The following is a 21,444-nucleotide window of genomic DNA, read 5'->3' on the forward strand; positions in this document are numbered from 1 at the left end:
CAGTACCTGGGAATCCATGTCCTTACAGTATTCGTAGTGAGTGAGTTTGGTTTTCTGCTGCTTTTAGCAATATTCCAGCAATATCACGGCGGGAGAACACCAGAAATGGGCTTCACACAATGTACCCATGTGGGGAATCGAACCCGGGCCTTCAGCGTGACGGGCGAACGCTTTAACCACTAGGCTACACCACCGCCCCTCACAGTATTTTGAGTGAGTTGAGGTTTGAACAGTTTTTGACCTGAAGAGGTGCTGACTTTTGCTGTTTACAACTTTGGTTATACCCACAATCAAACATGTGTCATTGACTTTGCAATATTCAAGCACCAGGAATGTGCTTTACACATTGTGCCCATGTTGGAAATCAAACCTGGGTCTTTGGCGTGATGAGTGAACACTTTAGCCACCAGGCTACCCTACCACCCTTCTAAGGCTGAACTGTCAGTACCCAATGTGACAAATCAACACAGCTTTAATCAGGTGACAAAAGGTAATTGTTCAAATGTAAATATCATCAGACACAGAATAATGGCAAATGACTCGACACTGATGACAATATAACAATAAACATTTCATGATGTATAAATAAATATATCAAGCATGTTCACCGGTATAACGGAAAGAAATACAAAATACCACACACAATATTCACAATGTTTGGTGTCTATATCAGCTGTATATGCTTCATACTGTAAGATTATGTCAAACCTGTAGCCACCATTCTGGGCTTTGGGTACATTTGAGATATAAAGATAATTCAAAATATTCATTATGAAGAGGCCCAAACAGGTACTTATTGCATTAGTATTAATTTCTACAAGAGGCTAAAACATGTACAAACCATTTTACAAAGGTCAATTGTATGAAGTGAAAAGATCTCAGCAAGACTCTGAAGGTATACCATTCATGTAAACGGATCTCTAAATTAGTGAAAAACACATGGACAAAACATAATTGAAATCACCATGTTTTATGTTCATATTAAAATATCAGCTGTCAACTGTACCTGTCTTCTAATAAGATTCTGTGGAGTTTGAGTAGGATACACAATGGTGGTACGGGACCAGGTCCCCCCAAGGGCTCAATTTTTAAATTGAGTCCTTGGGGACCTGGTCCCATAGCACCATTGTGTATACTACTGTTTGAATTAATTTTTATCAATGATTTGTACTAATTAGCATGAAAAGACAGGTTTAAACCTGCATACGTTGTACACCAAGAGAGTATATACTAGTATAGTAAGGAACAGGGCCTTGTAATGAAGTAACTTGGCATCAAGGTATGTATTGTCACTGACAGGGTCTTAGCGCGCTATATTAAAGGATGTTTGTTTTTAATTTTAAGACCTGTCAGTGGCAATATATACCTTGATGCCAGCATCTTAGCGCTTATTAAAGGACTATATTCATAATTCTAAGACCTGTCAGTGGCAATACATACCTTGATGACAGCATCTTAGCGCTTATTAAAGGACTTTATTCATAATTCTAAGACCTGTCAGTGGCAATATATATCTTGATGCCATTTACCCCGTTACAAACCCCTGTTTACTCAGGTATGTAGAATACAGGCAGAGATGCCAACCCTGAATCTCAGGAAAAAGGAGTCATGACTGGCTGAAAGCCAGGCCTGAGCACCAAAGGTGCGAGTTGGGGGTGTGAGCGCGTGGTCGGCTCTGCCATTTTGTTTCACTTTCATATGGACTATGACATGCACTGGGAAAAACTGTGTGAAACTTCATCGTCAATAACATGCAAATAAATGCAAACATCATACCATGCCCAAGCTGACAATTTCAGGTGATAAGTAACATTTTGGCATGATGGTGAATCTAGACTTTACTCATGAACTGTTGGCATTTGAGAAGGTTGGTCAACACTGAGTAATTAGCCCTTGAACTGAAACTGAGTAACGGTTTCGTGTAATCTAAGCACTCAGCAACAGCCCTGTGGAACTGATTTACTACAACCGATCTACGGAGTGCTGTACCAACTATAAACACTTTTGTAGTCCCTGCACTTTCTGTGTCAATGAGCCCATCTATAAATTAACGAAAGATACCATATTATAAGGTAATGACACAAATTCAGATTTGATCTATACTCACACCAGTGGAGAAATACAATAACAAATGTACCGGTAAACACATGACAGACATGATGAAACAGACATAACTGGATGGCGCATCTTGACTTAACATCTTTAGACTATTCGTTGTAAATGTGCCTTGATCATCTTTCTTTCTTCAGTCCATTTCTCACAGCGGAGCCATTTTCCACCTTTTCTGATTTAGGCTTGGGTTTAATGTAAGCCTTCCTGTAGAAATCAGCGAAGAGGATGAAGAAGATGACAGCGTAAGCTCCGATCCAGTATATAAATAGGATGGGGTAGTCACATTCTCTGAATAACAGCTGGGTTGAGTGGATGGTGACGGCGAAAAACTGTGTCTGAAAGAATTGTCATCAAAATAAGTTAATTATGACACAGAAACACCTAGTAGCTTGTCTCATTTAATAATACACTCAAAACAAGTTAGGGATGATGTCATGGCAGATTAAAGATAGTAATATGAAAGAAAATACAATAATAAGAAAGCATTGAGAGGTTGAGAACCGGTAGTATATCGACAGACTATTTCCCTTTCATTTTCAATTAACATCCTAATCAACAGTTCCTGAATTAATAAACAAAACATTCCCTGATTGGAGCTTTTTTAGTTTACTTATCAAGTTTAACAGATAAATGAAAGTGGTCAATTAGAGCAATATAACATTGGGACAGTTTTAAATACAAACATGACCAGTCAACCTCTCTTGATATCTTGCTCTTTAGTTGTTCAAACACACAAATATTTTAAAGACTGACTTTGACCTTGACATGAATGTCATAGTGTATAAAATATGCAAAAGTGGTACTACAGAAATTGCTTATTGCAAAACATTCAAGGGAAGTCTTGAAAATCTATGAAGAAAATCCAGTGAATTCAGGTTAACATGCTGAAATCTTCAAAGTGTCGCAGTGACCTTGAAAATTATGTAAAGATCACCAAAATTGACTGGGCCTTCATTCGATGAAGCTTGGTGTTTCTAAATGCAGAGGGGAGAGAAGCATGGTTTCAAGAGAACCAACTCTTGCAAGGACCTTCACTAGGGGAGATAGTCTGTCTCACAGTCCCTGAACCACAATATTTCCCCTACTGCCAAGCCCTCTCTACAGAGCTAAAGCCCTAAATAAAGCAAGTCTAGATTTCCTCAGGTTCAGGTTCTGAATCTCTGGTCTCCCTGGGGCTCCTTTTCAATTTAATGGGCTTGTTTGTTACTATCAAAATTATATATATTCAGAGTCTAAGCCTTAGTCTATCGGGGAGACAAACATGCTGGTGAGGACCACTTCTAGCCCTGATCTTCACTGCAGGGTTGACTTACTAGTTGCATGGTAGTCATATACTTCTTCCACCACAGGTACTTCTGGAATGCAGGCCCTAGGGCCGCCAGGAAGTAGTATGTGTACATCATAAAATGAATGAAGGAATTCAGTAGTGAGTGGAACGTCCCAAATCCTCCTGTAATATAAGAAAAACATCCATGGATTATTTAAACTGCAGGTTTTGTTAGAATGAGAACATGTTAATTATCATGTCTTATTCACTATCAGATATAGAGCTTGACACTAGTGTGTTGACCTTCGGTATCAAGTTCTGTTCCCTTCCCGTTTTCACATGAGTGACTGAGTTTAGTTTTACGCCTCTTTTAGCAATATCAGAGCAGGAGACACCAGAAAGGCGCTTCACACATTGGAACCCGGGCTACCCAACCATCCCATTTCACATGATGAATATATACTGCATATATAGCTCAAACATTCATCACATCTGTCTTTGCCCAGCTGAACCTCAGTAATGCAAGTTGTCAAAACCAAATTTTAAATAGTTTGCACATAACCAAACAAGTTTTGATCATTCCTCAAGCCACCAATCATTGATGGCGAGTACATACCAACTTCAGCATTTTGCAAAATCACTTGTCCCCCAATAACTAACTAAACCTTCAGTTTCACTGCCCAGAGAAAAACACCTCATCTTCAGAGCTGTCATCAAGCTGAACGATTTACACCAAATGTTGACTGTATCTGAAGTCCATTCTATCAAAAAATTGAGTCGCAGCTTTGAATCCATTTCATTTAGAAATACCCAAGAACACTGCTACAAAAGGACAATGATGGCTTTTATACAAAGTGACACTGACCTGGTACAAACTTGACTCCCGAACCACCACGAGATTGGCATGATGCCATGATGGAACACATGGAGGAAGGATGCCTGCTTGTACTTCTTCCTCAGGATGAAGAATATCTAGGAAATACAGAAATAACTTGAAAAAATATTATCTTAGCCATGGAGCTACAGAATAATACATCCTCATATTATCAAGGAAACTTTCTGATAACCCTGAAGATAGATCGTGCCTACATAAAATATGACACCAGGAAATCTTAAGACACACTATTTTGAATACAGAAAATACAATTAGGAGTTTATGATGTGTTTTTATATCACAGGTGGTTTTATTATTTAAAAGGAAACACCATTATCTATTGGCATTGATTGTGCAAGAATTGCAGAGCTCCTGTACCGGACTTGTTTCCCTATCGGAAATACCAAACAACCTAAAGTTTCATATTGACGAAGCTCTTCTTGGTGGCTGTACAACTCAGATATAGGCTTGAATCTGACTTTGCATATACAGTCAAATCCCGATAAGTCGAATCGCTGGGGACCAAATAATAAATTCGACTTATCGATGTATTCGAGACAAAGGTATGTCTATGAGGGTAGAAAAAAGATGATCCAGTTCTAATTCCTCCGCCTAAGCATTTGTTTATCTAATGATTTCCATATCACCAATAGGGGCACCTTATCAGTTCCATTCTGATTAGCACAGACAGTGATTTCCGTAAAATCACACATCTGCCTTTTGAACTCACCTGTCAATTGCGGAAAGGTGTGAGCTGCGCTGGTTTGTTAATTGGATCAGTTTGCTACACCAATCAACTTCTCATTGACTGACTTCGGCTTATGTATACAAGATTGCTGTTGTTTGAATCTCATGGGACCAAATTTCCTTCTCGAGTCATCGTGTGTATTTATGAGACGAATTCGTGTAACCGGAAATCAAAAGATGACAACTATAACAGGGAATGGTCGGGACTGACAGGTACTTCGAGTTATGCCTAATATTCGAGACACCGGCATTCGACTCATCAGGATTTGACTGTACATGTTGTGTTTGTAAGGTTTCACATCTGTACAATCATACGCCATGAATCTGTAATTCTGTAACTTGACTGGGATGAAATTTGCACCAGCATGCTAGCCCGGACCAGTTTTGTTAACATTAAAGATATCCCAAGGGGTTGTGGAGTTTATAACATTTGGAGCGGATGGGGAGGTTACATTCCGTCCTTGCTTGATGTGTTCGGCTGTCCATGCCCAGCAATCTCAAGTGCCCAGATACCTCTAGGTTACATCACAGTTACAGAGGGGTCAGAATACCAGGGTCCCACTGTACTTACTCTGTGGACAACAACAGCTGATATCTAGAAGTGTACTTACAGTGTCAAGAAGTTCAATAAACTTGGAGATGTAAAACATCCAGCATACTTTTGCCATCTGAAACAAATGCAACTGTCAGAGGATGTCTGAATATTGATTTATTATAGATAAATATCTGAAAAGTAACTATGAGCAAAAATTCCTCAAAATCTGAAAGAAATCAACATTTTTCACCTCACTGGTGAGAGGGGACATATTTAGGTTTGTATTATTAACATAACACCATCCTGAACATAATTTTGAAGCAGACCCTGAATAAAGACCTATCTTTGCATATTGTCTGAGTAAATTGAAACTTTATTTCATGACAATAGTTTAAGAACGATATACATGTAAATGTTAACACAATTTTCATATTGATATAATCACTAATAACTTTTCAAAGATATTTCCGATTATCGATCATTTTAGCCAGCCATACCATCTATAAACATCTGTGTGATGAAATGATGCATAAAGGATGTTGGTCAATTCGTGAAAGTGAGTGAGTGAGGGAGTAAGGTTTTACACCGCTTTTACCAATATTCCAGCAATATCACATCGGCGGACACAAGAAATGGGCTTCACACTTCGTACCCATGTAGGGAATCAAAACCGGGTCTTCAGCGTGACTAGCGGATGCTTTAACCACTAGGCTACCCCATCACCCCTAATACATCATCCTATCCTACATGATGTAACCATGACAACAACTTACCCTGACGGCTTGAGGGGAGTTAGAGTAGTCGACAGGCTGACAACCTAGGCTGTAGCCCGCCAGCCAACCTGATGCCGCAAACTGGAACAAACGGACATCATAAATTAGAGGGGGAATGGGTGCAATACTGTTTGTGGTTTTACACTGCACACAGTATATTTTAACTTATTCATAGCGGCATGTAAATAATCAAATACGAGACAGTGGTTGATAACATGAGCATCTGATCATACTGTTCAGTGAGTGAGTGAGTTCAGTTTTACACAGCTTTTAGCAATATACCAGCAATATTGGAGGTGGACACCAGCATACTGTTGAGAATGATCAAACATTCTCCTTGTCACCTATGCACAGGCTGTACCAGTAGCGTGTACTCAGTCCAGAGTCAAAGGTTGAGTTCAGCCTTTATAATAGTGCTGCAGCTCTAGTGACGCATGTCTATATGTTTCACATCTGAATCTTCCTTCTCACTGGGGCTCCTTTGGAGTTTAAAGGAAGTTGTCACTTTCAAAATCTTCTTTTCTCAAAATCTCATCGGTCTTCAGTTGTATCATGCCACAGATCTAGTTTCTAACTCAACAGGAGCCTTATCAGCGCAACGAATAAATCTAACCTTTTGGCGAAATACAGAGACATGTCTGTATGTCATGGTAACAGGGTAAGATAATTTTCTGTTATAAACTAACCTCGATGAAACAATATGCTGAGAGAATTATCATGCAGAAGTTGTAGACCAGCATGACTCTCTTCAACTCAAATGGTTTCCTGTCGCCCATCAGGTTTGGCCCCATCTTGATGACGACGAAATACATGATGCAGATGAAGAAACTGGGCCATGGAGTGGACATCATGAACCAGTCTGCAACACGCGGATCTGGAAAGCAAACGTATTCAGTATGGATGACATGTCTATGTTGTGGGCACTGTCACAGCATGTAGTCGTATGAATTTGAGTTTCAGGAGTGAGAGTGAATAGGGTTTGTATTACAGCATATCAGCCCCATGTGGGAGGGTCTCATTATACAGCCATGAATGTCTCAAACATTTACATAATCTGAGGCAAACTGGCATTCAAGCCCATTTCTGGCATGTCAAAGGCACATAACTCTTCACAGCAGATTGATTTGTCCCAGCAGGGAAAGAAACCTTTCAACACTTCCCACTTTGCAACAGGACCAGTGAGTGGACAATAATTAGTAGTCCTGTCTGTACTTAGTGGTCAAAAACAACATTTGTAGATTTACTTAACTGTCAATGCAAAATTCACTGGCCACCAGGACCAATGCAGACTTATCATTTACTGGTGCTCATGAATTTTTACTAGCAGGGACCAGAGGAACACACTTCTCAGGCCCAGATATATGCCTAACCAACGGTATATTCAATGGTTCAATGACAAGTAAATGAATAAAAGCTGAAATCTATCTACAATCAGCGTGTACTAAAACAAATAATGTCGTTATAACAAATAATACTATCAAACGTAGTGGTGTTCATATATAATCGTCCCAATCATAATTTTTCTCATATACATACTATCACTAGACAATAATTTCTTAGAAGTTGTCTGAAAACGATGTTTATTCCTTCTCATCAGACAAAGTGGCTGAATGGTTGACAACCTGCAGCAAAATTTGAAGTTCAAAATTAGACTCACCTGCTTTCAACATCATGTTGTCATAAGGACTTGACAGCTTCAGCTATCAAACTGGCCATGTTGAAATTGGCACCGCAACCCTCAGCAATGGTCAAGCCTACAAGAACACATGGACATCATGATGGGTACAGACAACACATGAGAGCATCATATGACCTGTAGATAATCCTGATGACCGGCATAGTACCACACTCACTGGCAGTGTCATGTTGACCGAGTCACCCATACCAGTACATCATTTCACACTGAAACTATCAGCATTATCAAACATCACTGTGCTTTATCAGCTGTTAACAGTAAGTCTCTGTAAGTTATTGACAGAAGACTTTTGTCAAAATCAGAAAAACCCTGCAGTTGTTATATAAACTGGTTCTCTATTATTCAACATCAAATATGCAGTCATAGATACATATAAAGAACACAAGAACCATAGTTTCTTGTGTATAAAGAGCACTGCCCCACAGCCCAAGCCCTTTTCAACTAAAATATAGATGTGCAGAGGGGTGATACTCAGACAGTGACTTTCTACATTTGCCTTCAAAAGTGAGGAGAGTGAGTGAGTGGTGAGTGAGTGAGTGAGTGAGTGAGGAGGAGTGAGTTTTGAGGTTTCACGCCACACTCAGCAATATTCCAGCTCTATGGCGCGCGGTCTGTAAATAATCCTCGACCAGACAACCCAGTGATTAAACAGCATGAGCATCGATCCAAGCATTTGGGAACCGATGACATGTGGCAACCAAGACAGCGAGCCTGACCACCCAATCCCGTTAGTCGCCTCTTACAACAAGCATGGCTTACTGAAGATCAATATTCTAACCCGACCTTCATGGGTCTTCAAAAGAGAAAACATCAACACTGGCAATTAATGCCAGAAACAACTCATCACAAAATTGGTACTGCAGTATAGCAGTTGTGCAACTATCAAATAAGAATATGGCATTATGTTCTTGTATATCCACAATATTTATCATTATTATGTCATCACATGGATGTTTTCATACTGGGCTTACATATAGGTGTCTATCATATCGACACCAGACAGGTTGTATTTGACCGAATCAATTCTAAGAGTCAACACAGCATGTGTCGAGGGCAATATGACTGAGTGAGGACTTGTGTAACAAAAAGGACCCATTTAATGATTTAATGACATATTTATCACAACCTTAACTCACATTGATTCCAAGTCGCATCAAGAGATCAGTGAAAGTACTGACTGACCGACCGAATCGACTGAGTTTGGTTTTACGCCCGCTTTTAGCAATATTCCAGCAACATCACATGCGGGGACACCAGAATGGGCTTCACACATTGTACCCATGTGGGGATTCAAACCTCGGTCTTCGCGCGGACGAGCCAACGCTTTTAACCACTAGGCTACCCGACCGCCTCAGTGAAAGTATGCAAAACAGGATCTAATCTCTAACAAAGTGTGATGAAGGCATTGTTGTATGTGAATAAAGTATTAAAACCCGCAGATCTATTAGAACATTTGTTATAAAAAAATTAAAAGTAGGACTTTTTCTTCTGGAGGACTTATTTTCCTAGGCAAAGTTAGTACTTTTTACCGGTACTTTTTTCCAAGGACCTTTTCCTAACACCTGATGAAGGTAGTGTGTCACTTGTGACTGTAATCTGACGAACAATATTGGAAAAGTTGTAATAGCTGCTACAGTCTCACGGACCCGGACAAATCTGGCATTAGCCAGCAAAACATGCATTGGTTCTCTGGTGCTTCTATATGAAGCAGGACAATTTTAGAATATATTCAGTTGGTTAATAAAACATGCTATAGGTATATGTAGGGTGACAAATGCAATCATATAAAAATTCATTTTAAACTACTAGTTTTCCTAGGTATCCTGTGACATTTTAATTAATTAATTAGTTTTACCTGGAGGAAGGTCTCCACATGAAAAGGTCATGTTACCATAGTTACATAATCAAATCATGAAGTATATTGCACCAGAGCAATCAAACTACATGTATGTAATGTGATCACGATTTCTCATAATCGAACATAAACGGTTTTGGAACTACTGTTTTAGTCTTTGAAAAACTTGACAATGGAACATATCTTAGAAGTTGTCAGGGCCTGAAAACGTGTTTAATTCTTAGAAAACTCACTTCACTAACTGAAAAGCCATGACTGAATGTTTCTCTAAGACTCAAGGAAGTTTATTTTCATGATATATTTGTCATCACCTTAAAGTAGCAAGTTGCATCATGTTATAAATATCTGCAATAACAACCTGGATAGGAAAATCTGAAAAAATGACGCTAACCAATTTTTTTCGATGATTGGTAATGAAGAAATCATCAATTGTGAGATTTCAACCAATTCCCAACACTAATCACTAGACAATAATGTCTTCATCCCTTCTCATCAGACAAAGTGTCTGAAGTTGTTGACTGCAGCAAAATTTGAAGTTCAAAATTAGACTCACCTGCTTTCAACATCATGTTGTCATAGGACTTGACAGCTTCAGCTATCAAACTGGCCATGTTGAAATTGGCACCAGCAACCCTCAGCAATGGTCAAGCCTACAAGAACACATGGACATCATGATGGGTACAGACAACACATGAGAGCATCATATGACCTGTAGATACTCCTGCTGACTGGCATAGTACTACACTCACTGTCAGTGTCATGTTGACCGAGTCACCTATACCAGTACATCATTTCACACTGAAACTATCAGCATTATCAAGCATCACTGTGCTTTATCAGCTGTTAACAGTAAGTCTCTGTAACTTATTGACAGAAGACTTTTGTCAAAATCAGAAAAAACCTGCAGTTGTTATATAAACTGGTTCTCTATTATTCAACATCAAATATGCAGTCATAGATACATATAATACATATTTTCAACTAAAATATAGATGTGAAGAGGGGGTGATACTCAGACAGACTCGATTATTTACAGACCGCCGCCATACAGCTGGAATATTGCTGAGTGTGGCGTTAAACTCAACTAACTCACTAACTGTACAATGAACGTGAGAATGAGATACAATACCATGTGTACAAGTCTATATACCCCCGGAGCCAAACAAACTCGTACCAGTACTTCAACCACACATTCAGACAGACTGGTGGACATTGAAGTTATCTCACTGTCAGAATCATATCATGCATTCACCTAGGTAAGGAGTCTGGCATTTCAGTAACAAATTAAGTGAAACATTTCTATCCCCACAGTTATTGATTGTATGTTTCGCTTCAGTTCATGCCATTGCTAGGGCATGACTATACCAGCTGCTGGTATTTCAGATGTTGCCATTAAACCCAATTAAGTATGAATAGGCCTGCACATAAGAGATGTCTGGCATGTTGAATATTTCACTGTCAGACTGTATAATGTTTTCAGCTTCAAGGCTTACGTGTCACAAAACATGGACAATGCTAATATGTTGTGATAGAGTGGATGAGTAAGTATGGCTTTACGTCACTTTTAGCAATATTCCAGCAATATCACGTTGGGGGGACACTAGAAATGGCCTTCACACATTGTACCCATGTGGGAAATCGAACCTCTGCCCCTGTTGTACTAGAATATGCTGAGACAGTTATGTAACATACCTGTGTCTAGGTATAACCTATGGTTAAGTCAACTCTCCTGCACGTCCTCGTCAACATACCCTATCAACGATCAAAGGCTACTCGATCAATATTGACTGCTTAAGTCACAGCACACCTTTACATTGTCTTATCAGAATACAACATAGGGGTTTCCCAGGACCTTACAATGAGAGTGTTTTAGTGACTTTTAAGTGATTTTGTTGTGAGTAAAACAAATTATTAGGGATAAAAATACCTGGGCTAAAGGGCCCGTTTCACAAAGCTCTCATAAACCTAATATCTCGCAACTTTTCCAGTAGCATTCATACTCCCTATGTCACAGTATAGGAGGTACGAATGTTACGACTGACTGAGTATGGTTTTACGCCGCTTTTAGCAATATTCCAGCAATATCACGTTGGGGGGACACTAGAAATGGCCTTCACACATTGTACCCATGTGGGAAATCGAACCTCTGCCCCTGTTGTACTAGAATATGCTGAGACAGTTATGTAACATACCTGTGTCTAGGTATAACCTATGGTTAAGTCAAATTGACTGCCAAGTCACAGCACACCCGCTACATTGTCTTATCAGAATACAACATAGGGGAAGGTTTCCAGGACCTTACAACGCAGAGTGTTTTAGTGACTTTTGCGATTTTACAGTGAGTAAAACAAAACATTAGGGATAAAAATATCTTTGGCTACATGGCCTGTTTCACAAAGCTCTCATAAGCCTAATATCTCAACTTTTTCAGTAGCATTCATACTCCCTATGTCACAGTGGCATAGGAGGTACCTAATGTCACTGACTGACTGAGTAGGGGTTTACGCCGCTTTTATAGCAATATTCCAGCAATATCACGGGCGTGGGGACACTAAGAAAGGTCTTCACACATTGTACCCATGTGGGAAATCAGAACCTCTGCCCCTGTTGTACTAGAATATGCCACAGTTATGTAACATACCTGTGTCTAGGGTATAACCTATGGTTAAGCTGCCCTCCCACGCCCTCGGCCAACATACCCTATCAACAACGCATCAAAGGCTACCGATCAATATTGACTGCTTAAGTCACAGCACACCTTATGCCCTAGAATGAGAGACAGTTATGTAACATACTTGTGTCTAGGTATAACCTATGGTTAAGTCAACTCTCCTGCACGTCCTCGTCAACATACCCTATCAACGATCAAAGGCTACTCGATCAATATTGACTGCTTAAGTCACAGCACACCTTTACATTGTCTTATCAGAATACAATATAGGGGTTTCCCAGGACCTTACAACGAGAGTGTTTTAGTGACTTTTAAGTGATTTTGTTGTGAGTAAAACAAAACATTAGGGATAAAAATACCTTGGCTACATGGCCTGTTTCACAAAGCTCTCATAAGCCTAATATCTCCCAACTTTTTCAGTAGCATTCATACTCCCTATGTCACAGTATAGGAGGTACGAATGTTACCACTGACTGACTGAGTAGGGGTTTACGCCACTTTTAGCAATATTCCAGCAACATCACGGCGGGGGACACGAATGTTACAAGAAAAGTTACGAGTTCTTAGGCTTACGAGAGCTTTGCGAAACAGGCCCAGATATTGTTTTAAGCCATTGTGTTTTAGTTTGTATGTTATCATTTCCTTTGGGTATTCAGTATAGTTATACATATTTGGTTGTGGTCTATTGGGTATTACGAAACCAATGTGAAGCCATTTTAGAAATAAGTCTGCTTACAATGATGTTTCATGTAACTGCTAATTTGCTTCTGATCATATGCTGCTCAAAGCACCTGTTGCATAGGCTCACAACACTGACACAGGTCTCAGTTAAATAGGAAAGAAGGCCTTTTGTGCATAATTCACTGCAGTGGAGTTCACAAACAGGAAATACCTGCCATCAATAGCAAAAACTGATGTGAAAAGATACTGGGTACTCAATGATATTTGGAGTAATTATTACAGCTAGAAACAAATACACTATGACAGGGTATGAAACTCCCAAACATTTCAGCCAGACCACAGTGCTGATTAGATGTAAAACTTGCCAGCCCTGACCAAAACTTTCCTCCCCACAAAATATCTTCATATACATGTCTAAACGTTAACCCGACCATCGGACAAGTGAATTTGAGAATCTGGCAGTCCGTGTTGAAAATAACCCGTCCAGGCGGTCGGGCAGCCAGGTATTTCGAAGGCTGCACTATGAGGTGAATATACGATATGGACTGTTTCAGTTGGGTTGTTGTTCAACGCCACACTCAGCAATATTCCAGCTATATGGCAGTACTGTATAACAAAAACAATAACATGTCAGCAATTGCTGCCTCATTCATTATATTCCGTGAAATAATAACAAAATATATTATTTGAAATGTTTTGACCATGTTGACAGTGGTAATTGATCACAACAATGAGCACAGTACAGTCAAACTGCATATACCAGAGTGTAGGCATTTATACTGCCTGGCTGGGACATATTGTATTTTGTACTTACTGTGTTGATGAAGACCACGCAAATACAGTAAAAACACTCCTTTTAAAATTATTCATGAATATTTGATTCTAGAGATCCTGAATAACAAATTGAATTCATGAAGTGATACAGTTTCATGCACCACAGTTTGTGAGTGAATCCTAACAGCCCTACCCAGATAGCATTCGGACGTTGGGTACAGCGTCTGAATGCTATCTGAAATCCTAATAGCCCTAGTATTTAAGCGGTTATATATTGAATATTAAAAAAGAAAACTCACTTGCATTTGTAATTTGTATGCCACTAGCTACAAATTGATTGGGTTAAAGGGTTTACTGCTGTATACTTTACAGACATACGCATCTATGTTTGGCACTCTAAACATATTACATTACAGGGCTCCAGATAATTTTTCAACATCAGGAGTATGTACTCCTTATTTTTAAATATAGGAGTACTGGAAAAACTTAAGAGTACATTTAGAGTACCGAAGGAATTTAATGGAGTATCAGTGATCTTGTGTTTCGTTTCATATATGCACCACAACATTGCTACTCGTGTAAACAGGTAAAAAACCAATACTTTTTCAGATAAATATGACTGTAAATGATTCTAAGACCGTACACCATTGATGTGGTGTGTATCTGCTACGTTTTCTAAATTATTTCCTACTGTATTGTGCATATTTTTTATCCGTACATACGCTGATACGGCCCTTATCAGTATCTAGAGTCCTGACATTACATCAATTACTTTACTACTAACCTTACAGATTTTGGTAATAAACTAGATATCCATGTAATACTACATCATTATTACGAGGTATTTATACAAATATATGAAGAAATTTCACATGCATCATCTGTCAGGATACTTCTTTGACACATGGGATGATCAGGAATTTTATTATAATTTATATATGAACAGTTTATATCAGATGCATCAGATATCAGCGATTCACCTCAAATGCATCAGATATTAGTGTTTCACCTTAGACGTATCAGCAAGTGAGTGAGTTTAGTTTTACGCCGCACTCAGCAATATTCCAGCTATATGGTGGCAGTCTGTAAATAATTGAGTCTGGACCTGACAATCCAGTGATCATCGATCTGCGCATTTCGAAACCGAAGACATTTGTCAACCAAGTCAGCGAGCCTGACCACCCGATCCCGTTAGTCGCCTCTTACGACAAGCACAGTTGCTGAAGACCTATTCTACCCCGGATCTTCACGGGTCTTAGACGTATCAGATATCAGCGATTCACCTCAGATGCATCAAATATCAGCGATTCCCCTTAGATGCATGAGATATCAGCGATTCACCTTAGATGCATGAGATATCATCAATTCACCTTAGATGCATCAGATATCATCGATTCCCTTAGATGCATCAGATATCATCGATTCCCTTAGATGCATCAGATATTATATTTATCTTAGATGCACCAAATATCTTAGATTTATCATATTTGAATCTATTTCAGACACATCAGATATCAACAGTTTAGCCTTGTGGTAAAAGCCTTCGCTCGTCATGCTGAAGACACAGGTTCGATTCAACACACCCATACAATGTGTAAAGCCCATTTCAAGTGTCCCCTGCTGTGATATTGTTGGCATATTGCTAAAAGCAGCGTAAAATCTCATTCACTTTCTCAACGCGATGAGGGCGTGATGAAACACAATGAGCCCAGCCACAAGGTGTGCCCACCAGATCCCCTCTTTGGGCTAAACACAATCAGCAAGGGCACACACTGTTGCAACACAGCTGTCTCTCATGACAAGCACGAGCTACTACGGAAGTATTCTGACTATCAATCTGAGGATAGGATCTCATTTTTGTCACTAGTCACAATATGTATACAAGTCATTCTAAAAATTCGTGCATATTTCATGTAGGCAAAAATTGTAAATTTTGTTTCCCTGTTTTAACTTGAAATGTTGTTCATTACATTCATAGTGTTCTGAATATACAAAACATTGCTTAAACAAGGGTCAACAAGCCAAACAATTCCTTTCTTTTCTGATTTGCAAATATAAAGTAATATGTAGCAAAAAATTCAAAATGATAATATGAATTATATTATGCTTACTTGAAGCTCTACTATCAAACATACTTGCACTACAAATTCCAGACATAAACAGATAAATCAATTTTAATTAAATAAGGAAAATGATAATGTTATGGCATGGACATTGGCATTAATTGTTACGGTAGTGACACAATAACGGTAGTGACATTTTTATTAATAGCCAGTTTTGTATGTTTACTTTAAAAGATCATTTGAATAAATTTGTCAGTCAGATATTTCAGAATGTTTGAAGAATATGTCATAGGCAAAAGATTTACTTAGACGTCCCTGTCATGTGAAAAACAGGTACAGACTGCATGTTACGGCAGTGACATTGTGACGGTATATAATGTCACTACCGTAACGGCCCTATCACAGCCGTTTTCTTCTTTATCACAGCCGTTACACTACCCTGTCCTTACCGTAACAACAAATTTATACTTATAAGCTTATTGATTTTATTCATTTGATGCAAAAGTTCCATGTTAAATAAGATTCCAAAACATTTGATATCTTTGAATTGAAAATTTGTTTGGCTTCACAAAATTAACTTGTTTCAGCGGTAACCACCGTAACGGTTAGGACATGCAAAAATCTCAGATATCATTTTGTACACACATTTTTGGCGATAAAATTTTAAAAAATGAATTGTTTGTGTCAGTGTTTGACAGCCATGTTTCCTCACTGCCACTGCTTGCAAATTTGAAGTAGAATCAGAAGACAGTACAGGGAGTAATCATTATTGCAATTTTTGGGATGATGTTACGGAAGTGACATCAAACCTTGTGACAAAGTTTGACATTTTTTTAATAAAATAATTTTCTATACAAAAAAAGCCAAACCATGCCAAGCATGTTGCTGTAACATCATTAATTATGATATGTTAAATAATTTCTTTTGAAAACACGAAAAAGACCAAAAAAAAATCAAATTACACATCGGCCACTGGAGTTGTGACACATGAAAATTGAGTAAAATTGGATGGTTTTGGGGTTTTAAAATAAATATAAAAGTATTTTTTCCCCAAGTTTGTTACTCTAAAGTGTAGAATAAACTGAGATAAATTGGTTACCTTAAAAATATTACTGATTTTGACTTAAGTTTGTCGGGTACAAACATATAACATAAATATGCACAAATTTTGAGAATGACTCATTATATACATGTTATAAACGATAAAGTAAAACATTAGAAATATTTGTAATTCATACTATCTCTGACACAATTGACATTTTCAAGTCCAGACTTAAAACCCACCTTTTCTCAGTATATTATGTATAACTTCATCTGTAAATACTCCAGTGTAAATATTTTGTAGCGCTTTGAGCATGCCTTAGAGTGTGGAAGGGGAGCATTATAAATATGCATTTATTTATTATTATTATTATTATCTGTTTCGGTTTGTTGTTTTACACAATCTGCAGGTGAGTTTGCCGTCTTGCTGACTTAGGCTGTAATTTCTCGGCTCAATCATAACGCCATCAGTGGCTGTAACAATATATTTTCCTTTCATGTCCTCCCTCTTAGTCTTATATTCAGATTCCATTTCTCATATCCCATGCATTTGTTTTGAACAAATGGGGGCACCAAGTCATGATAAACTGTTCAAGTTAACTGAAGAAGCATTTCACACCAAGGTACAGATAAACTGCGCATCTGCGTAAATTACACCAATATTTATGTGAAAACTCAATTTCTATTAAGTCTACTGCGTACCAGTACACTTATATTTTTGTAAATGCTCAATAAATTTGATCTTACATGTATGCGTACAAAAATGTCAAATCTTATCTTGTGTACTGGTGAATTAGTTTGTCACCAAACCTTCTTCAGTTTTTGAGCAAGCAGACCCATGTGCTACAGAGGTGACTGAGGTTAGATAAAATAACTGAGGTATATTGAGAGGTTCTATTTCCGCACTTAAACTTTGCAACTTCCAATCTTTCTTACCGTCATCATATTCATTACATTTGGTGCATCAAGTAAACTCATAAATCAAAACATCAGAAAAAGAAATAACTGGTCCCTAACTTGCATACTTCAATATTTAGTAACGAAAGTAGAGCATATGGACAAATGCCATTTCTTAGCACTATTTAATGCATTGTTTACACGAAGATGTTAATGACTTTGGATGCTGTTAAAGGACACTCCTGCATACTTGAGTTATCCATTGGATAATATCTGACAGTCAAGAGAGGTGGGGTATTTCACATGAAATCACATACTGTTTTTAACACTTATGATTCCAGAGACGAAGGATGAATGTCTTTTGGTAAGAGTTCCGCCCCTAACCCCTACTTGAAATGTATTCTATTTATTAGGATTGCTTCGAGGGTTTAGGTTTAGGATTAGGTCTTAGGCATAAAATGATTACAAAAAAATTGGGAGATTACGGGCCGAAATCTTTACTGTCTTTTTTTATAGTTTAGTAAGGGACCATTCATAATTTATGGCTAGGGGGGTTGATGATTTTTTTGGAGAAGCATGTACAATGTGAATGACCCCCCCTAATATTTATGTACAAAATAAGTGACCCCCCTGCATGTCATGTACAAAATCAGTGACCCCCAATCCCTCCCTTCCCATAATTTCTAAGTATAATTTAAAGCATAATTTTATGTACAAAATTGCTGAACACCCCACCCACCCAGTACGTGTGTACAAAATTGCTGACCCCCCCTAGCTCCCCAGAACATGATGGGTGACCCCCCTTAAAATCATCATCACCCCTAGCCATAAATTATGAACGGTCCACATGGGTATGTGCATAGCACTGATGTTGGAACACAAAGCAGTTATCACATATCTGGTTACCATGTCAACGACAAATAGGTTAAATTATATATCTTCTAAACTGTCGTTATTATAGAAAGTAACTGATATTGAAAAATTGATCTTCCCGCTTTGGCCTTTCGATGTAGGCCAATGTCTGTACGAGTAGACGGTGTGTTTGTATATTTTGGAGATCTCTTGGGTTACAAGAAAATGGAATTTTGTGTTCGACCTTCAATACCAAGATGCGTCAGAACATGTCTTAATCAGGAAATCGACCTTTGCTGTGCACGGTGTCTGAACTATCACTGCTCAGGCAATATATACACCGGGAGACGGGGCTATCGTCATGGCATTCAAGTCAACGTGCTTCTTCGTGGGGAAGCCTTCAACGAAAATTCATTATTGTTTACTGTTCATTTATCATGGTGACAACTCCAGCATGTAGGGAAATAATACTAGGGTTGGAACACTTACCAAATCCTGATCAAAATTTACAAAAAGTCTCAGCGACAGGAATTTGCACCTCAGGTTATCTCAATGGGCTGGGCAGATATTCTCCCCCTCACGACCGGCTTGATACTGCGCATGCGCGTGCAGATTAGACTTGACTATCGTTACTGGCTCACGGTGGACCTTGTTGAATGGTCTGATTGACCGCCCCCCAATGGGTTAATGTTTGTTTTGTATGCAGTACCACTAACAACGGTAATGACCCACGACAGCGTCGGTCAGCGGTGAATGTCCGCTGAAGGACCGGGCGAGAAATGCACGGTTTACATTCCGCTGAAGGACCGGGCGAGAAATGCACGGTTTAGTACATTGTTACGGTTGAAGTGACGTGTGGTCGATTATCGAAAAATATTAATGCATGGATGGTTTATAAAAATATTTACCGTATACATTTAGTTATCGTATACATATATATATCTCCCAGTTACAGCATCGAAACGTCATGAATGCATGTTTTCCTTGGGACAGTAATTATTTTGAATCCTTGATGACGATATGCGTTTATCATACGTCATGCTTTAAATCCCAATATCACCCATCAGATATTGTAGGCATGTGAACGAATATACAATCATATTGAAAAATTCTAAATATGAAAGACACGATTTAAAGATAAACTTCAAGCCCATGGTTTTACTTGGCAACAGTAAATAGATATTATATTTGAACCGTTTAATGAATGTGTGAAACAATTTTGGTTTGACACAATCCATCTGTATATGTTGCCACAGGGGCGTGTCAATGCATCATTCTAAGCGGGCGGTCACGATCCTGACTTTGAAAACAATTAAAAAAGTTTCTCTCAACAATAATAATTATTGTAAAAAGCTATTCATCTGACAATGGCTTCATTCATTTGATTTTTTAATTGATGTTTTTATTTTATAAAATATCTCTCTACCTGGCGTACATATATGAGCCGTGTCTTCGGTATTAATCCAAATTGTATGTTACTATCATCTCTGTCTCTCGGAGATAAGAAGCTTTTAATTAGTTTGTCCCTCAGAGCCTAGAAAATAAATTAAATAGGAGTCCAATTCTATTGCTGAATTGCCTAGACTGCCTCAGCTCTTTTCTGCATTTCTCCATTTGAAATATCTTCTGTTTTGTTGATAACTATATATTTCTGAGACGACGTCGACATACCAGTATACTATTGAATATTTGCGCGATCGTATTATGTTGGTTGATTTAATGGCCGCATCACTGAATACCGTTGTGACGTGAAGTGAAAGATGCGGTCGTTAAATATCCACACTTTGTTGACTGACTGACTGAGTTTGGTTTTACGCCGCTTTTAGCATTATTCCAGAAACATCACGGCGGGGGGACACCAGAAATGGGCTTCACACATTGTGCCCATGTGGCGATTCGAACCCGGGTCTTCGGCGTGACGAGCCAACGCTTTAACCATTAGGCTACCCCACTGCCCCCACACTCTGTTGAAATAAGATTGAAGACATTTTGAACAGCGCACGTGTTTACGAGACTCACGTGTCGGCAAGGTTGTCAAGGACGAGGAATTTGTTGAACCAGTATACAGCATGTTTATCATTACGTTGTCGGAGCGATCAGGCTCTGAATGACGGAAGCCATTATGTTTAACAAAATACCATATAATAATTGGTGATCGAAACAGAGACCATATAATAGATCTATTATATGATTTCTGATTGAAAGCAACATATAAACACCAATATGAGTGAGATGCCAAAATTGAAATGTAAGACCCTAAAAATAGCTGTCCAATCAAATTCTGTTCATGTGCGAAATACAATCAGTGCTAAGTTACTGATTGTTACGTCATTTCCCAAACGAATCTATAGATGTGAATAGGTCAAGGTCATACAATCAATACAATGGATGTTAATACAATGAATGAACTAGAATGAGCCCGATATCGCATGGTCGATTTCTACAACACCAAAATGGGAAAGGAGACAAAATGGTTTTCACACAAAAGGAGAAATAGGAAACATGGGGACAGGTGATTTGGGGAACTGCACTTCGCTAATGGTGATGAATACTGGACAATGCCGGTGGGGGTCGCTATAGAAATTCCCGCTCATCATTGTAGCTTT

At 38.6% G+C, this 21,444-nt stretch overlaps 1 protein-coding gene across 1 annotated transcript; it reads right to left on the minus strand.

The window, feature by feature from the left end:
• Nucleotides 1–207: 207 nt before the first annotated feature.
• LOC124264485 (elongation of very long chain fatty acids protein 7-like) lies at nt 208–19,450 on the minus strand. The gene is given in 9 exon segments (XM_046699254.1): nt 208–2,447; nt 3,426–3,562; nt 4,245–4,263; nt 4,265–4,351; nt 5,612–5,668; nt 6,309–6,389; nt 6,995–7,182; nt 10,413–10,509; nt 19,328–19,450. Coding segments are annotated over 8 exon segments (843 nt in total). The 5' UTR covers nt 10,471–10,509; nt 19,328–19,450; the 3' UTR covers nt 208–2,231.
• Between the last annotated feature and the right edge of the window lie 1,994 nt (nt 19,451–21,444).

Source organism: Haliotis rubra, unplaced genomic scaffold (genome assembly GCF_003918875.1).
Source record: "Haliotis rubra isolate DU_JTF1 unplaced genomic scaffold, ASM391887v1 Scf10, whole genome shotgun sequence".
In the NCBI taxonomy this organism is placed as follows: domain Eukaryota; kingdom Metazoa; phylum Mollusca; class Gastropoda; order Lepetellida; family Haliotidae; genus Haliotis; species Haliotis rubra.